Source organism: Eubalaena glacialis, chromosome 18 (assembly GCF_028564815.1).
Source record: "Eubalaena glacialis isolate mEubGla1 chromosome 18, mEubGla1.1.hap2.+ XY, whole genome shotgun sequence".
NCBI classification, from domain to species: domain Eukaryota; kingdom Metazoa; phylum Chordata; class Mammalia; order Artiodactyla; family Balaenidae; genus Eubalaena; species Eubalaena glacialis.
In genome coordinates, this window is record NC_083733.1 from 56,481,784 (window position 1) to 56,497,134 (window position 15,351).

The 15,351-nt window shown below is 52.1% G+C and overlaps 1 protein-coding gene across 3 annotated transcripts in view; it reads left to right on the forward strand.

The window, feature by feature from the left end:
- The window catches only part of SAMD4B (sterile alpha motif domain containing 4B), a 37,110-nt gene that overhangs the window by 17,116 nt on the left and 4,643 nt on the right, over positions 1–15,351 (forward strand). For 2 of the 3 annotated variants that reach the window (XM_061174316.1, XM_061174317.1), the window contains exons 4-11: positions 5,704–6,174; positions 10,532–10,771; positions 11,345–11,454; positions 11,614–11,700; positions 12,436–12,781; positions 13,854–13,939; positions 14,442–14,560; positions 15,139–15,337. In XM_061174316.1, the coding sequence (XP_061030299.1) occupies positions 5,704–6,174; positions 10,532–10,771; positions 11,345–11,454; positions 11,614–11,700; positions 12,436–12,781; positions 13,854–13,939; positions 14,442–14,560; positions 15,139–15,337 (1,658 nt within the window). The remainder of the gene's footprint in view (positions 1–5,703; positions 6,175–10,531; positions 10,772–11,344; positions 11,455–11,613; positions 11,701–12,435; positions 12,782–13,853; positions 13,940–14,441; positions 14,561–15,138; positions 15,338–15,351) is intronic. The other variant, XM_061174318.1, reaches the window with a different exon arrangement.

Consider the following 15,351-nt stretch of genomic DNA (forward strand, 5'->3'; position numbering starts at 1 on the left):
GGGAGGCCCTGGGTTCAGGTTTGGGTCAGAGCTGCCTACCCACCCATCTCCTTCTCAGAAAGGGCCAGGGAATGCAGAGAGCTCAATCTTGATGAGTGGGTTCCAATGCTGGCTTCATGTCAGAGTCACTTTATAAAAAGAACCTGAGGCCTCGGTCCTATCTCCAGAGATTTTGGTGTTTTTTAAGCTCCCTACTTGACCCTTGTGTGCATCCAGTGGAGAACTACTAGTCTTGATGCTGACACTTGATTCTGGGTGGGCCCAGGAAGGTGGTGAAGGTACTGTCACATGACCTACTGGGAGTGGAGAGTAGGGGGGCATGGAAGAGGCTCTGGTCTGGGCTGTCCCTTCCTCTCAAGCAGCCAGGAGGGTGTAGGGAAGTCCCCCAGCCCGGGCAGCCAGCATTGGTTTCATGGAAGCAGAGTCTGAGATAAAACCTGGGAACAGAAGAGCAACACCCAAGGATCTCTGGAACAGGGAAGGAGAAGCCCCAGGTTTCCCCTTGTCATTATCCCTGTTCCTTCTCTCAGTGCAGTCTTCCCTACCTACTTGGAGCTATTACAGTAATCCTACAACCCACCCCACTTCCCATGCTGACTTGGACCAGAAGGGTGGGGCCGGGGAAGCTGACATCTCCTTCCCTCCCTGGTCCTATAGCTTCCTGGGCCACATTTCCTGCATTTCTTCCCTCTGCCTGTCCTCTGAGTCAGAGTCCCCATATCCAGCAGGTTTAAGCCCTGCCCTCTCTGGCTCATCGAATCTGGGTGGGGAAACCGAGGTCAAGAGGGGGCTGTGGGTGAGTGAGTCACCCAAGCTCAACTTTAATGCCTCCACCCTCCCCTTTCAAGCTCTACTAACACAGTTCATCAAACAAAAATGTGAGCCCCCTTGCCCTCCCCTATGTTTGTGTGAGATGAGATGAAGCATAGAGGGGCATGTTTGGAGCCAAAATGCATCCCCTCTGGCTGGTGCCTCAGGCTGCCACGATTGTTGCAACAGCCCAGCATGTAAAAATGGATTTGCTCTTATGGCAGTCTCCAAGATATATTTGGCTCCTGTGATTTGCCAGCACCCAGGGTCATGACCTACTTAGCTCTGGTCACCTGGCCAAGGAGAGCACTCATATGCAGTCTCCCTCATCCTCTCTGGAGTCCAGGTTTGCAGCTTGGTGAGCAGCAGTCATTGACATCACGGCATTCCCCAGTCCCCTCCCTCATCCACCCATCTCCAGAATTTCATCATTGCTTGTTGTGCCTCTAGCTCAGAGGAACCAGAGATGTGTCTGTTTTTGGTAAATAACTGCATGAAATTCCCCACCCCTGTGGGGAATCTGAAGGGGGAGACCCAGATGTGCCCTCCTGTGTGAATTGCTCCCTCCAGCCCCGAAATAGCGTAGGCTTTAGATCTTCAACCATCAGCAACGACAATAATAGTTGAAATGCATGGAGCACTTCACACAGATCAGGTGCTTTGCACGATTGTCTCATTGAATCTTTACAGCAACCCTGTGATACAGGGGCTTGTAACTGCCCCCATTGTACAGAAGAGGAAACCAAGGCTCAGAGAGGTTTAAAGGACTGGCCCACAGTTATGTTGACCTACGTCTTAGAGGCAGAGCTAGATTTCGAATCCAGGCAAGTTTGCCAGTTGAACTTGTACTCTTTACTCAGTATACTCTGCTAGGACATGAGACAGAGAGACCTGAGGTCAAGGGATCCTAGACAGGGCACATTATACACACACAAACACCACTGCCTTCCAGGGGACCATCAGGGTTCAGCTGTGCAGGTATTCATTGGGCCTCTGCTGTGCCTCAACTCTGGGCCAGACTTTTCTGCCCTGGGCAGGAAACTAGAAGTTCCATCCCTACCCGTCATCTGCAGCCCCTGCTGGGCTCACCCCAAGGGGCCTGAGGCTGTGCAGATTCCTTGGACCAGTTCCAGTTCTCACTGATGCTTTGCAGTCATGGGAGGCCCACCCTTCCCAGTTCACCGCTGTACAGACACATGAACACACATTTCCCTAGGGTCAGCCTCCATTCTTCCAAAACCACTCTCCCCTTTCACTGCAGTAGAACAAGGTCCTTCATTGAGCCCAACCCTTGGGGCTCTTCTGTCATGTCCCCTGGCAGTACCAGAGGAGAAGCTGTGTCCCTTAGCCCTGGCAGTACTCTGGTGTGGGGGAGGGACTAGACAAGGCTTCTCTCTGTCCTAGATGCCTCTGGCTACCCTGCAAGGCCTAAACAACAGCGACTGAGAGCATCAGGGTAGGGCTAAAGGGGTAGGCCAACTCTGCTGGAGGAGAAGGGAGAAAAACACCAATCACTGAGTCACATACTGAGTGCTTACTATGGGCAGACTGTGTCAGGTGCTTTATATTCATTGTCTCCCTAAATCCTCTCAGCAGCCCTGTAATCCCTCTTTTACAGAGGAGGAGGCATATTGCCCAGGCAACTGTACCACACAGCTGGGATGCAAGTCCTTAACTTTCTGTCCGTAATCTTCAATCACTATATTTCTTCTTCCTTCTCATCAAAAACTGAAAACTCAGGGACTAAGTCAGGGAAATGGAGTACCAGGGAGGTCCTTCCCATGTGATCCAGTGCCAGATGGAGGTGGGAGAGCTCAAAAGGTGAAGGCTCCCTGAAGTCAGGAAGGCTTATCCCACCTTGGAAAGATCTTTAGATATGGAGCTGACCTAAGAGATAGCTTCATGGTCATGGGGAGCTAGTTCAGGAGAAGATGGATGGAGGGGATGAGGTTTCCTAGCCTTGTGTGGCAGGTCCTGAAAGGGATCTGGAAAGCCAGGGACAGGGGGAAGAAGAAGATAATGCGGCATTGGAGAGATAGTAGAGGGTTGTGGGTAAAAGTTCCTCCCAGTTCTCGAGGCAGAGAGACCTGGGTTCAGATCTTGGCTCTGTCACCTTGGACGTCACCTTCCCAAATGTATTTTCTCATCTACAAGATGGGGATGCTAAAACAAGAGTTGAGGTGAGGATGAAAGACGGTCATGTTCTTAGCATGTGTCTGGCTCAGAGTAAATGGTCAGTAAATATCCATTATTACTATTATTGTGTAGTATTACTCTTCGTTCTGTTTTGGCCAGTACTGTGGGCATAACATGACTCTGAATAAACGGATGAACCCTTGAGCACTTTAACAGGGGTTCTCTAGGAAGCTTGGGGCAGAGAGGCCCAGGCAAGAAAATGTGCACTTATATGGCCAGGAGTTGAGAGGTGTATGTGTTTCATTTTCTTAGAGCTACAAATGTAAGAATTAGTTATGTGAATTCCCAAGCCATAGATTTCCAGACAGGTCATTAAGGGAAAGAAATGTGTGAAAAAGGTATTTCTCAGGTTTTTATGCAAGGCTCCCAGTGGCCAGGTGTCCGGTCTGTAGTGTGGCCAGAGGAGACCAGAGGTCCTTGGAATATTAAGCCTTAAGGAAATTGGGTTGAGACACCATCAGAGGCAGAGGGATCCAGATCGGGGCTCACTTGAAATCCAGATGGCTAGAATTCTGAGGCCCTCCTTCTATACATGCCCATTCCCAGCCTCTCTGTTTCCTGGTCTGGGAGTTGGCTTATGCCTTGAGAATCTCTGTGGGTATTCAAAAGGAAGGAGCCCCTGTAAGATATAATAACCATGGTGTTAGAAATGACAGCTGATGTTTACTGAGGACTTATTTTGTGCCCTACTTTGTGCTTTGGTCTCAACTCATAGCAACCATGCCAGGTAGGAATGATTGTGAGCCCCACTTTACAGATAGAGAAAGTAGAGCTCAGTGAAGTGATCACATTTACATCAGTAAGTAGGAGAGGAGGGACATAAGCCACATCACTGCCTGTTCTTTTTCATCACCCACCCCTCTGGGGTCCTAGCTCCGTTCGGTTAGAACCAGCTCCTTTGTCCCTTTCCAAGACCTCACCAATATCCCAGTAACTCAACTCTCAGAACTTCCGTGTTAGGTGTTTGAAAATCATTACCGTGGCTATAGATGTGACCTCAGTTGCCCAAGAGTGAGGGCAGAGTTGGTCCCAGTCTTTGATCATTGTCTCTTTTCTCAAGTATTGGTATACTTTGTCCCTTTCCCTTGCCCCATCAGCATTACCTGCCATCCTCCACTCCATTGAGCTAGTCATGGAAGTGGTAACAAGGTTTTCAAGGAGGACAGTCAGTCCTGTAACAGTTCCTTCCTGAGACCTCCTTTTTTTTTTTTTAATATTTATTTATTCATTCATTCATTCATGCTGTGTCAGGTCTTAGTTGCGGCATGAGGAACCTTTAGTTGCAGCATTCAGGCCCTTAGTTGCGGCATGCGTGTGGGATCTAGTTCCCCGACCAGGGATCGAACCCGGGCCCCCTGCATTGGGAGCGTGGAGTTTTACCCACTGGACCACCAGGGAGTACCGAGGCCTCCTTTATGTGGCTAGCTTGGGGCCTTATTCTTGGGGAGCTCACTTCTGGGTAGAGAGAGGAAGCCTCACTCATCTTCACAGGACAGACAGGCCCTCAGACGATGGGATGGGAAGGAGACATCACCAGATCACCAGGGCGTGGAGTAGCCACAGAAGGCTTCCTGGAGAAGGGCCGGTGTAGGCAGTCCCTAAAAGACTTAGAATTTGGATAGGAGGAAGGAGACTGTTGCAGGCTAAAGCCTTGAATCTCAGCCTGAGTATGGAAGCTTGGATGAATATGGCATGGAGAGAGCCCCAGGGAGGATGGGGATATCCTAAACCAAGTCTTTATCTGGAGGAATAGGAGGTGGGGGAGTGCCCTGGAAATGAAGGTGATGTTGGACTAGGAGCTCTTGAACTTGAGTCCATTGGTGCTGGTTGCCATTATAAGCTCCTGGTCAGGAACATGATATCCTGGTGTGCTTTAGGAAGATCACTCCGTCTGGGTGTATGGGATGAATTGGAAGGGGAGAATCTAGAGGCTGAGTCCAGTTTAAAAAGCAACAGTAAGCATTTATTAACTATGTTCTATATGCCAGGCCACTTTCCATTCTTTACTGACTCCTTGAATCTCAGAGCAACACTGTGAATTGGGTACTGTAATTATCTTCAGAATTTTTCGGGTGAGGAAATCAGTGCTCTGTGAGGTTCAAGTGACAGAGGTCCAGCTAGTGAGTTGGGGAGTCCAAACCATCTGATTCCAGAGCCCAAGCTTTTTTTTTTTTTTTTTTGGCCGAGCCATGTGGCATGTGGGATCTTAGTTTCCAGACCAGGGATTGAACCTGTGCCCCCTGCAGTGGAAGTGCGGAGTCCTAACCACTGGACTGCCAGGGAATTCCTGAGCCCAAGCTTTTAACCACCGTATTCCATTGTCCTCCAAGTCAGGAAAGAGGCTGTTTTGATAGTCAGGGGAAAGCAGGTACAGGCCATGAAGATAAAGAGTGGGGATACAGTAAGAAGAGCAGGCCTGGGGGCAGCAGGAGGGGCTCAGATTCCAGAGTAGCAAGTTTGGCTTATTAGGAGTCATAGCAGGTTTCTGAGAGTGGGAGTGATGGAACCAGAAAAAAAATTACTCTGGAAGCAGGCTGAGTGTGTTAGATATCACCTGTATGAGGGACAAGGTCGGAGTCATGAAAGGAGAAGGGAAATGAGATTGGAGCTGAGGGAGCAGGCTATAGGCACCTCTCCTGGTTTTATGGGAGTCCCCCACCCTGGCTCCCCTGACATTCCCTCTTGTCCCCTCTGCAGCCATCGTCAGCCAGTGGCAGCAGGAGTCCAAAGAGAAGGTGGTGTCCCTCCTGCTGTCCCACCTACCCCTGCTTCAGCCAGGCAACACAGAGGCCAAGTCGGAGTACATGAGGCTGCTGCAGAAAGTGCTGGCCTACTCGATTGAGAGCAATGCCTTCATCGAGGAGAGCCGCCAGCTGCTCTCCTATGCCCTCATCCACCCGGCCACCACGCTGGAGGACCGCAATGCACTGGCCCTCTGGCTGAGTCACTTGGAAGAGCGGCTAGCTAGCGGCTTCCGCACCCGGCCTGAGCCCACCTACCACTCACGCCAGGGCTCAGATGAGTGGGGTGGCCCTGCAGAGCTGGGCCCTGGGGAGGCAGGACCAGGCTGGCAGGACAAGCCACCCCGGGAAAATGGACACGTGCCCTTCCACCCACCCAGCTCAGTGCCGCCAGCCATCAACAGTATTGGGAGCAACGCAAACGCAGGTGAGGAGGTGGGAGTCCGGGAGGCCATGCCTACTTGAAAAGGGTCGGACCGGGCTCTCTCTTCACTCGCTCTGTGTCCCTGGGCAAGTCACATAACCTCTCTGGGCCTCAGCTTTATGAGACAGTGCAGAGGTTGTGAACTGGCATTCCCAGAGCCATTCCTGACCTGCAGACATGTTTTATTGAGCTCAAACTCAACAAAACTTTGGTTTTTGTTTTGTTATGTTTTTAAATAAATTTGGTGATGTAAGGAATTGGGAATTTTCTCCTAAAAATCCGGATTTTCAGCTTCTCTTGAAAAGTCAAAAGATCTGGCAACTCAAGGCCTGTATTCCTGGTAGCAACTGTAAGATGGAGTTGAATATTGGTCACCGCCTTCAGACCCTGCACATGTGTCCCAGTCGGCCTCTGCCCCTACCATCCCACTTTGGGCATGTGTGATAACTGCCTGACTTCAGTTATAGACCATCATATTTTGAGGTCCCTTCCAGCCCAGACATTCTGGATTTTTGTATCTGGCTCCAGCTTACAGACTCATTTCTGAGAAATGTATGTTTGTAAGCCTGTTCATATAAGATGTAACTCATGCTGCAAGGCATTAGTAATAGTAGGTAACATTGTTGAGCATTGACTGTGTGCTAGGTACTCTTTTATAAGCACTTTTCAGGCATGATCTCGTTTAATCCTCATCACAACAATATTATTAGCCCCATTCTGCAGATGAAGGCACTGAGACTCAAAGAGACGAAGTCTTGTATTCAAGGTCACAGAACAAGTGGTGGAACTGGCCAGGGTTTAGACCCAGGCAGTCTGATACCAGAGCTTGCCTCTGACCACTGTGCCATCCTTCAACTAAGTGGTTTCTTAGTAAGTACCCCCAGAGGCTGGGGTGAACGGGAGGAGCTGGTATTCCAGTGAGTTTTTGAAATATTAGTTGAAATGAACAGTATAAGGGAGAATGGCATTTCCAAGGATTGATGAGGTGACAGGACCTGACTGAAAGCAAGAAGTTTCCAAATTTAACCTCAAGGTGGCCGGCCCCTTTTTGCAGGCACTGGTTAAAGCAGGCCAGGAGAGGGTGGCGGTGAAATGTTACCTGTGCCAGTGGGTGGGGTGAACCCTGGGTCTTCATTGCCCAGCTGTGTGGCACCTGGTACATATCAGTTACCCCTGAGCCTCTTTCTTCCCCAGCTGAATATGGATATCCTGGTCACCTGCCTCCTTCCCAGATGCTGGCAAGAATCAGGGAAGATAGAGGGGTAGAAGGGCACTTCGGGAGCTCTAGCAACCCAAAGTGTCTTGGACCTTGTTTTCTAGTCTCAGAGCATGACAGTTTCTGGGTCCAGGTTGGGAGGGTATATTAATAATCATAATTCTAACTAAAATATATTCAGCGTTTAGTCTTTGCCAAGAGCTGTTCTGAGAAGTTTATACTTATAAATTCATTGGCTGAGTCACAGAAGAGTCACTTGCCCGAGGTGGTGTAGCCAGAATTTAAATCCAGGCAGTCTGGCTCCTCAGCTCATATTCTTTATTACTGTGCTACACTGCCCCCACCTAAAAGTGACCCTCCCGAAGATGCTCATCAAGGGGAGGGGTCACCCATGCAGGGTGCCCATACATTCCTTCCTCCCCACGATGGGGACAGCAGCTTTAGAGGACCAAGCTGGAACAATGTTGAATAGGGGATTTGAACCAGAGGAGGAATTGGGCATTCCAGATAGAGGGCACAGCATGAATTGAAGGTATAGGGGTGTCAAATTGGAGGGGACAGTATGCAGACAGGTCTGGCTAGGATGGAGAAGTGCGAGCAGTTAAATGAGTAATAGCAGTAGCAAATATTCATGTTTACCCTGTGCCAAAGACTTCACATGGAAGTGGAGACAGAGGGGGAAGATGAAGTGACTTGCCCAGGATCATGAAGTTAATAGATGGCAGAGCCAGAATTTGAACGCAGGTCTGTCTTGACTCTCAGATCTCAGTATGTTAGGGCCACATTCAGAGGGGGGCCTTGAAGGCTAGGATGAAACTTTTCGATTTCAATTTCAAGCAGTTGCAGGAAACAGGAAGCCATTAAACTATTTTTGAGTGGGGAGCAAGGATTGGCCTGTAAGGGCAGGCAGGGTGGGTTTGGGGTGCTGCCAAGGACAAGCCAGGGCTTCTTGGAGAGTGTGAGGCCCTGGATGTCTGGCCGGCATTCCTGTTTTTATGGTTCTCATGCTGTGGCCAGCCTCCACCCCAGTGTGGGTCCAAAAAGGGCTCCTCAGGAACTGCACAATCGTTCCAATCAGGATAATTTCCAGTCCTCTCAGCCTCGCCTGCCCGCTTCTTGGTTGAGAAGGGAGGAAGGAGGAAGCCAGGAACACCAAGACAGGCCAAAAAAAAGGCCTGTGTTAAGGGTTACCCAGCCCCCCCCCAGGGCCCAGAGGGTGACATCTTCTAGGAGTCCAGAGGCTTGGAGGAGCCCCTTGCAGAGAACCCCAGAAGTCACAGATAGGGGGAGGAGGCTAGCCTTAGTGGGTGGGATCAATGCACTGCCCTCTCCCTCAGGTGACTTCTGGCTAGGAGCATAGATAACTGTCACAGATGAGGGAAGGTGCTTTGGGGGCCTGTACCAGGCTGGTTGTCCTTCTGAGGCTGGGTGTCAGTGTAGCACTGGCAGGAATCCCAGCCTTTCCATCAGAAACAAGGCTGGGGTTCTTCTGTCTCTGCCTCCCAACTCTTTGTGGGAACTGAGGCAAAGGACTTCAGTTCCCCAGGCCTTGTTGTTCTCACCTACCCAGGGTGAGGCTTTTTGGCTTTGTTTCCTTTTCTTTTTTGACTTGGGATACTTCTAGATTTCCTGTGTCAAGCTCAGAGGCCCCCTTAGCACCCTTAGGATGGTGGGTGCCCTCCTTTTGGACTTAGTGAAACTTTGAAAATTCCTGTGTATCTTGCCCTGACCTGGAGGTACAGAAATGATTGGGCAGGCTTGCTGCCATCCTGCAGAAGCCCAGAGTCCAGTGTGAGGCAGGCTAGTGAAGGGGGCAGTAAGTGCTGGACTTGAGGTAGCAGCACAGGGGCCCAGGGAACGCAGAGGAAGGAGTCACAGAAGAGGGAACACTTGAGCCAGGAGTGAAGGCTGAAGTGGCTGGCAGATAAGGGTGGACGAGCGGTGAGCTAGGGGGAGGGAATAGCACGTGTAAAGGTCTGGAAGCTCATGAGAACCTGCCCTGTCCTTAGAATGGTTAAAAATCAAGTTGGATCCTTTTTCCTATCTCAGGAATGGGATGGATGGAGGATGCGAAACATCCTGTGGATGAGGGCCTGGATTCACCCTGATTTGGGCTCAGTATAGGAAAAATCTTTGGGAGGTGGTGAAGCCCAATAACAGAGATGTTGAGGAAGCAGTTGATGTACTTCATTCACTTACTTTGCAAGTAGTTGTGAAGAATCTCCTCTCGTGGAGGCCCCATTGTAATTACTGAGGATACAATGATGTTTAAGACAGGACAGGGCCCTGCTGTCACAGGTCCTGTAGGAGGGGCGTACAGTTAATAAGCAAGTGAACAAATAACTAGATAAGGTCATTTCAAGCTGTGATAGGTGCTGTAAGAAAGATAAGACAGAGTGATATGATAAGGGGTTGGTGGGGGACAGCTACTGCTGACTGAGGGTTCAGGGAAAGCCTCAGAAGAGGTGATTGTTTGAGACGAGACCTGGGGGAGCCAACTGCTAAGATCAGGAGAACAAGAAGAGCGATCAAGCACAGAAGTCATGAGGCTGGAACAAGCTTGAATGTTCCAGGAACAAATTGGGGCGGGGGTGCAGCAAAGGCTAGAAGGGCTTGAACCAAAGGGGTGAGTCATGGGAGATGAGAAGTCAGAGGTGCGCAGGGCCCAGATCCTGCAGGGCCTTGTAGGTGTCGGGGGAAGAGTTTGAATTTTATTCTCAGTGTGAAGGGAAGCTACAGGTAAGATTTAATCGGGGACTGACTGGGTCAGATTTGCATTTTTAAGAAGGATCAGTGCGGCTGCTGTGAGTTGACTAGACTGTAGGGGACAAGGATGAAGGCAAGAAACCGGCGAGGAGGTTGTGACAGTAATTCCAGCTAGGGACGCCAGTGACTTGGCCCAGGGTGCTAGCAGAGGAAGTGGAGCGGTTCAGAGAAGTGGCTGAGAGCTTGCTGATGGATTGGGGGGTGGAGGAATGAGGGAACCAGCAGTACCTGGTAGGTGGTTCCCCTCAGACCCCAGGGTCACTTCCTCTTGTTGGATTCCAGGGCTGAGCTGCCATCCATGGCACTGACCAGGGGGGCACGGTCTCCTGTGGTCAGATCCCCAAGCCTGACCTCTTGCCTCTCTCCCCCTCCGGCCAGGTCTCCCCTGCCAAATCCACCCCAGCCCGCTGAAGCGCTCCATGTCGCTCATCCCCACGAGCCCCCAGGCCCCTGGTGAGTGGCCGAGTCCAGAGGAGCTTGGGGCCCGGGCTGCTTTCACCACGCCCGACCACGCACCCCTCTCGCCCCAGAGCAGCGTGGCCTCCTCTGGCAGCGAGCAGACGGAGGAGCAGGGCTCCAGCCGGAACACTTTTCAGGAGGACGGCAGTGGCATGAAAGGTACAACGGGGGAGAGTAGCACTAAGACCCTCCTCAAGAGGCTTCCGCAGAACTTACAAGGACAGAAGAGAGCTTGTAGCTGCCTCCCCACCTGTCCTGTCCCTCCCCACCCAATTCGTCCTCTCCCCACCTCCATTCCCAAGAAGGGGACAGGTCTGAGGAGAGTGTACAGGCCCTGCCCTTAGGGCTTAAGACTGAGCGGAGGGACCCCCACAGGTCCCAGTCTGATGGGGGAAAAGCCCCTGCCCTCAGGCACACCAGTCTGATAAGAAAGCCAGGACACAGAGGTAACTGATGGAATAGAGGTTCCAGGAATACTTTTAAAGACATCACAGGTCATCCTAGTACACATCCAACCCAGCAACTCAGGAAGATCGGGTGTTCTGACCAGGGAAGGCCACCTGGAAGGGTCTGGCTGGACAGAAGAAGGTAGCTTATGGACCCTTGGCTTCTCCCTACCTCCTTCCAATTTTCTACAGCTTTTAAGGCTGCCTATGATTTATGCCTGGTCCTTCCCCACAACTGTCACCAGGGCCAGATTCCTGATCTTAGGCCCTCCCTTCTTTTCCACAGATGTGCCCTCGTGGCTTAAGAGCCTCCGCTTGCACAAGTACGCGGCCCTCTTCTCACAGATGAGCTATGAGGAGATGATGACACTGACTGAGCAGCACTTGGAGTCTCAGGTGAAGCCGAGGGGACCATCAGGGCAGGGTTGGGGGCAGTACCATCTTGACATTACCCTTGCAGTCCGAGCCTCCTCTGTCTCTTTGGGCCTTGTTGGGGCACCTTGAGTACCTCAGCCTCCCATTTCCAGCTTCCTATCCCCTTCTGCCCTACCGCAGAATGTCACCAAAGGTGCCCGCCACAAGATAGCCCTGAGCATCCAGAAGCTGCGCGAGAGGCAGAGTGTCCTCAAATCCCTGGAGAAGGTGAGGACCTGGTATCCCCATCCAAGGCCAACTGGCTACCCAGTGGTGCTAGTGGCTGAAGTCTCTGGGTCAGCCTTGCTGCCCGTGTGGCCCCCACCTCGGGACCTCCCCAGCCCTAGGGAACCAGGGTCCAGGGACCAAGTGCAGGTCGGATCACAGGGCTCACTTGCTGTGGCTAAGCTAAGAGGCTCTCCTCCCTGTCTGTCCTGGCCTGTGTCTCCAGAATCTTGTTTGTTGACTCAGCCCCTCTCTTCCATTTTACTCTTCCATTTCTAACAGCTCTTTCTGATAGAGCAGAGTGTCTCCCCTGTGTGCATGATCTCTCTTTCCAGTTGTTTCTTATCCGCTCACTCTCCTTACACATCTGCCTTGATTTGCATCCCTTTTTCCCTTTCCCTGCCACTTACCTTCTGGTTTTTGCCCCCCTTCAGTGTCTTAGTCCAGATCTCTGGGTCTGAATCTGGTTCCATCCTCGGTGGGACCCTGAGGCCCCACCTTCTAAGCTCCGTGGGACTCTACCTTGAGTGGGGGAAGAGGGAATGTGTATGTACAAATGTGTGTGTTTGTGCATGTGTGTGTGTGTATGCTCTGGCAGTGCCCTTACCTGCCTTCTCTGTGTGCTGGAACCCAGGGTCCCACCAGCTCTCTGCAAGGACTGTTTGACCCCACATGTATAGTCATTCTACGTAGTTCTGGGGGTTGGCATGTGACCTAGGCTGTGTCTTCCCCACTCAGGATGTGCTGGAAGGCGGGAATCTGCGAAACGCTCTGCAGGAGCTGCAGCAGATCATCATCACCCCCATCAAGGCCTACAGTGTCCTCCAGGCCACTGTGGCTGCCGCCGCCACCACTACCACCTCTACTGCCAAGGACGGGGGCCGGGGGGAGCCGCCGCTGCCAGGTGCGGAGCCTCCCCTGGCTCACCCTGGCACAGACAAGGGCAGTGAGGCCAAGGACCCTCCAGCTGCAGAGGGCTACCCCCCTCCACCAGCTCCAGCTCCCACTGATGGCAGTGAGCCAGCCCCGGCTCCCGTCGCTGATGGAGACATCCCCAGTCAGTTTACACGGGTGATGGGCAAAGGTGAGACCACCCAGGGCCCAGCAGGAAATTCTGGGGCAGGGTGCCAAGTGAACCCAGGCATCAAAGGTCAAATCCAATTTAAATGATGGAAGCAAAACTTTTCAAAGCACTCTGGGGATTAGAGCACTACAGAGAGTGGCTAAGACTGAGATGACAGGGCCCCTGCCCTCGGGTGCGTCCAGGCTGATGGTGGGAGACAGCCCTTACCCTCAAAGTGTCTCCAGCCTGAGCAGAAGATGGGACATTGTGTATTGTGTCAGTGGAAACTGCATACAGTGAAGAGTGAACAGATAAGGCGAATCCGTTGGTTCTTTCAGAGGGCACTGAAGTCCACGGGATGGGTATGGTGAAGCTCTTAATGGGCTCGCCTTTTCCTAAGGCAGCGCAGTGTAGGCAACTTTACACTTGGGTTTAAGTTGTTTTTTTAATAAGTTTTTTTCTTTTTTTTTTATAAATTTATTTATTTATTTATTTTTGGCTGCATTGGGTCTTCATTGCTGCGCACGGGCTTTCTCTAGTTGTGGCGAGCGGCAGCTACTCTTCCATTTCGGTGCGCGGGCTTCTCGTTACGGTGGCTTCTCTTGTTGCAGAGCACGGGCTCTAGGTGCGCGGGCTCCAGTAGTTGTGGCGCATGGGCTTAGTTGCTCCGCGGCCTGTGGGATCTTCCCGGACCAGGGCTCGAACCCGTGTCCCCTGCATTGGCAGGCGGGTTCTTAACTACTGCACCACCAGGGAGGTCCCAGGTCTAAGTTCTTTTAGCTGTGTGGCCTGGGACAAGTGACTCAACCTCTCTGAACCTCAGGCTAAAAATGCCTACATTGATGAGACTGTTGCAAGACTTAAAAAGGAGAAAAGGTGTCACTGACTTCACATCTGCTTTATGCCAGGCACTATGGTGGGCACCTTATATATCCTCGTGATAAGCCAGGTACAGTGCTTGGCGCATAGCTAGTACTCACCCAGCATGAATTTCCTGACCCACCTTCTGTGCCACCCAGCTGGGCCAGGGAAGCTGGAACATGGCAGAGGGCGTGCTGGTAGCTAACCTCCTGCCCTTTCCCATGTCCCCAAGTGTGCACCCAGCTGCTGGTGTCCCGACCAGATGAGGAGAACATCACCAGTTACCTCCAGCTCATCGAAAAGTGCCTGACTCATGAGGTGAGGCCTTGTCTAGGGGTCCCAAGAAGGGAAAGGCTGCCCCATCACTCTCAGGACCAACATTCCTTATATAGCCAATAGGGCCCTGCCTGGCTGGCACCTGCCCACCTCTCCAGCCCTCATCCTTCCCAGTGTTGGGTTCAGTGGATGCCCCTGAGCGCGCATTCTTAGAGCCTTAGTACATAATCCTCTGGGGAGTAAGTCCCCCTCCCGTCTGCTGGCCCCTCAGATCTCAGTTGATACGTCTGTATCTCAGGGATGCCTTGACCAGCCCCTCATAACATCAGGTTTCTTGTACCTCCTGTGCTTCTCCCTCACAGCATTTATCACTGTTATGAATGCGTGTGTATCTTCTCCCCAACTAAACTGTAAGCTCCGTGAGCACAGGTCACCTCTGTGTCCCAGCATTGACCAGCACAGGCAGTTGATAAATATTTGAGCAAATGGATGGAAGGCAAATGTGAAAGAAGCACACACACCCCTTTCACCCCCCTAATTCTAGGCTTTCACGGAAACGCAGAAGAAACGGCTGCTGTCCTGGAAACAGCAAGTGCTGAAGCTCCTCCGGACCTTCCCGCGCAAAGCCGCACTAGAGATGCAGAACTACCGGCAGCAGAAAGGGTAGGCGGGCGGCCAGGGCACAGGGACTTCCCCCCCTAGGCCCTTGTTGGTTGACAGATAGTGCTTAGAGGGGTGATTGCATTCTGGGCTGGGAATCCTGTTATACTCATTCAGTAACTGGGTGTCTTTATATAAGTCACCCAGTGAGGACTTTGCCGTAAGAAAATCAGGTGGTCCCTGATTTTGCATTAGAATAGAGTGCTGAGCTGGCAAAACCAGCACATGTCCCCATAGCTGGCCCCTTGCCTGTCCCTTGTTCTCCTCACCTGTGTGCAGAGGGCTCTGAAGTCCCTTCTCACTCCAGACAAACAACAGAAATATTGCGCTTGAGAACTGAAGTTAGGAGACCTACTTCGAGTGGACTTGAGGAAACCTTCGTACACTCCCCGTCTCCATCCTGGGAGTACCCTTGGGGCAGGAGGAGACAATGTACAGGGCAGGGACTTGGACAGGGAATCCCTGCTCAGAGCAGATCTGTGTTCTGTCCACCCATGGGGGCTGCGGGGGGTTGTGAAGAAGAGGTGAACAGACGGGCCCCATCCACCTAAACTGACACCCTGCCTTCTGCTCTCTCACAGCTGGGCATTCGGCTCCAACTCACTCCCCATAGCTGGCTCTGTGGGGATGGGGGTGGCCCGGCGGACCCAGCGGCAGTTCCCAATGCCTCCCCGGGCCCTTCCGCCTGGCAGAATGGGCCTTCTGAGCCCCTCGGGCATTGGGGGCATCTCCCCTCGACATGCCCTCACCAGCCCCAGCCTTGGGGGCCAGGGCCGACAGGTGAGCCAGCTGGA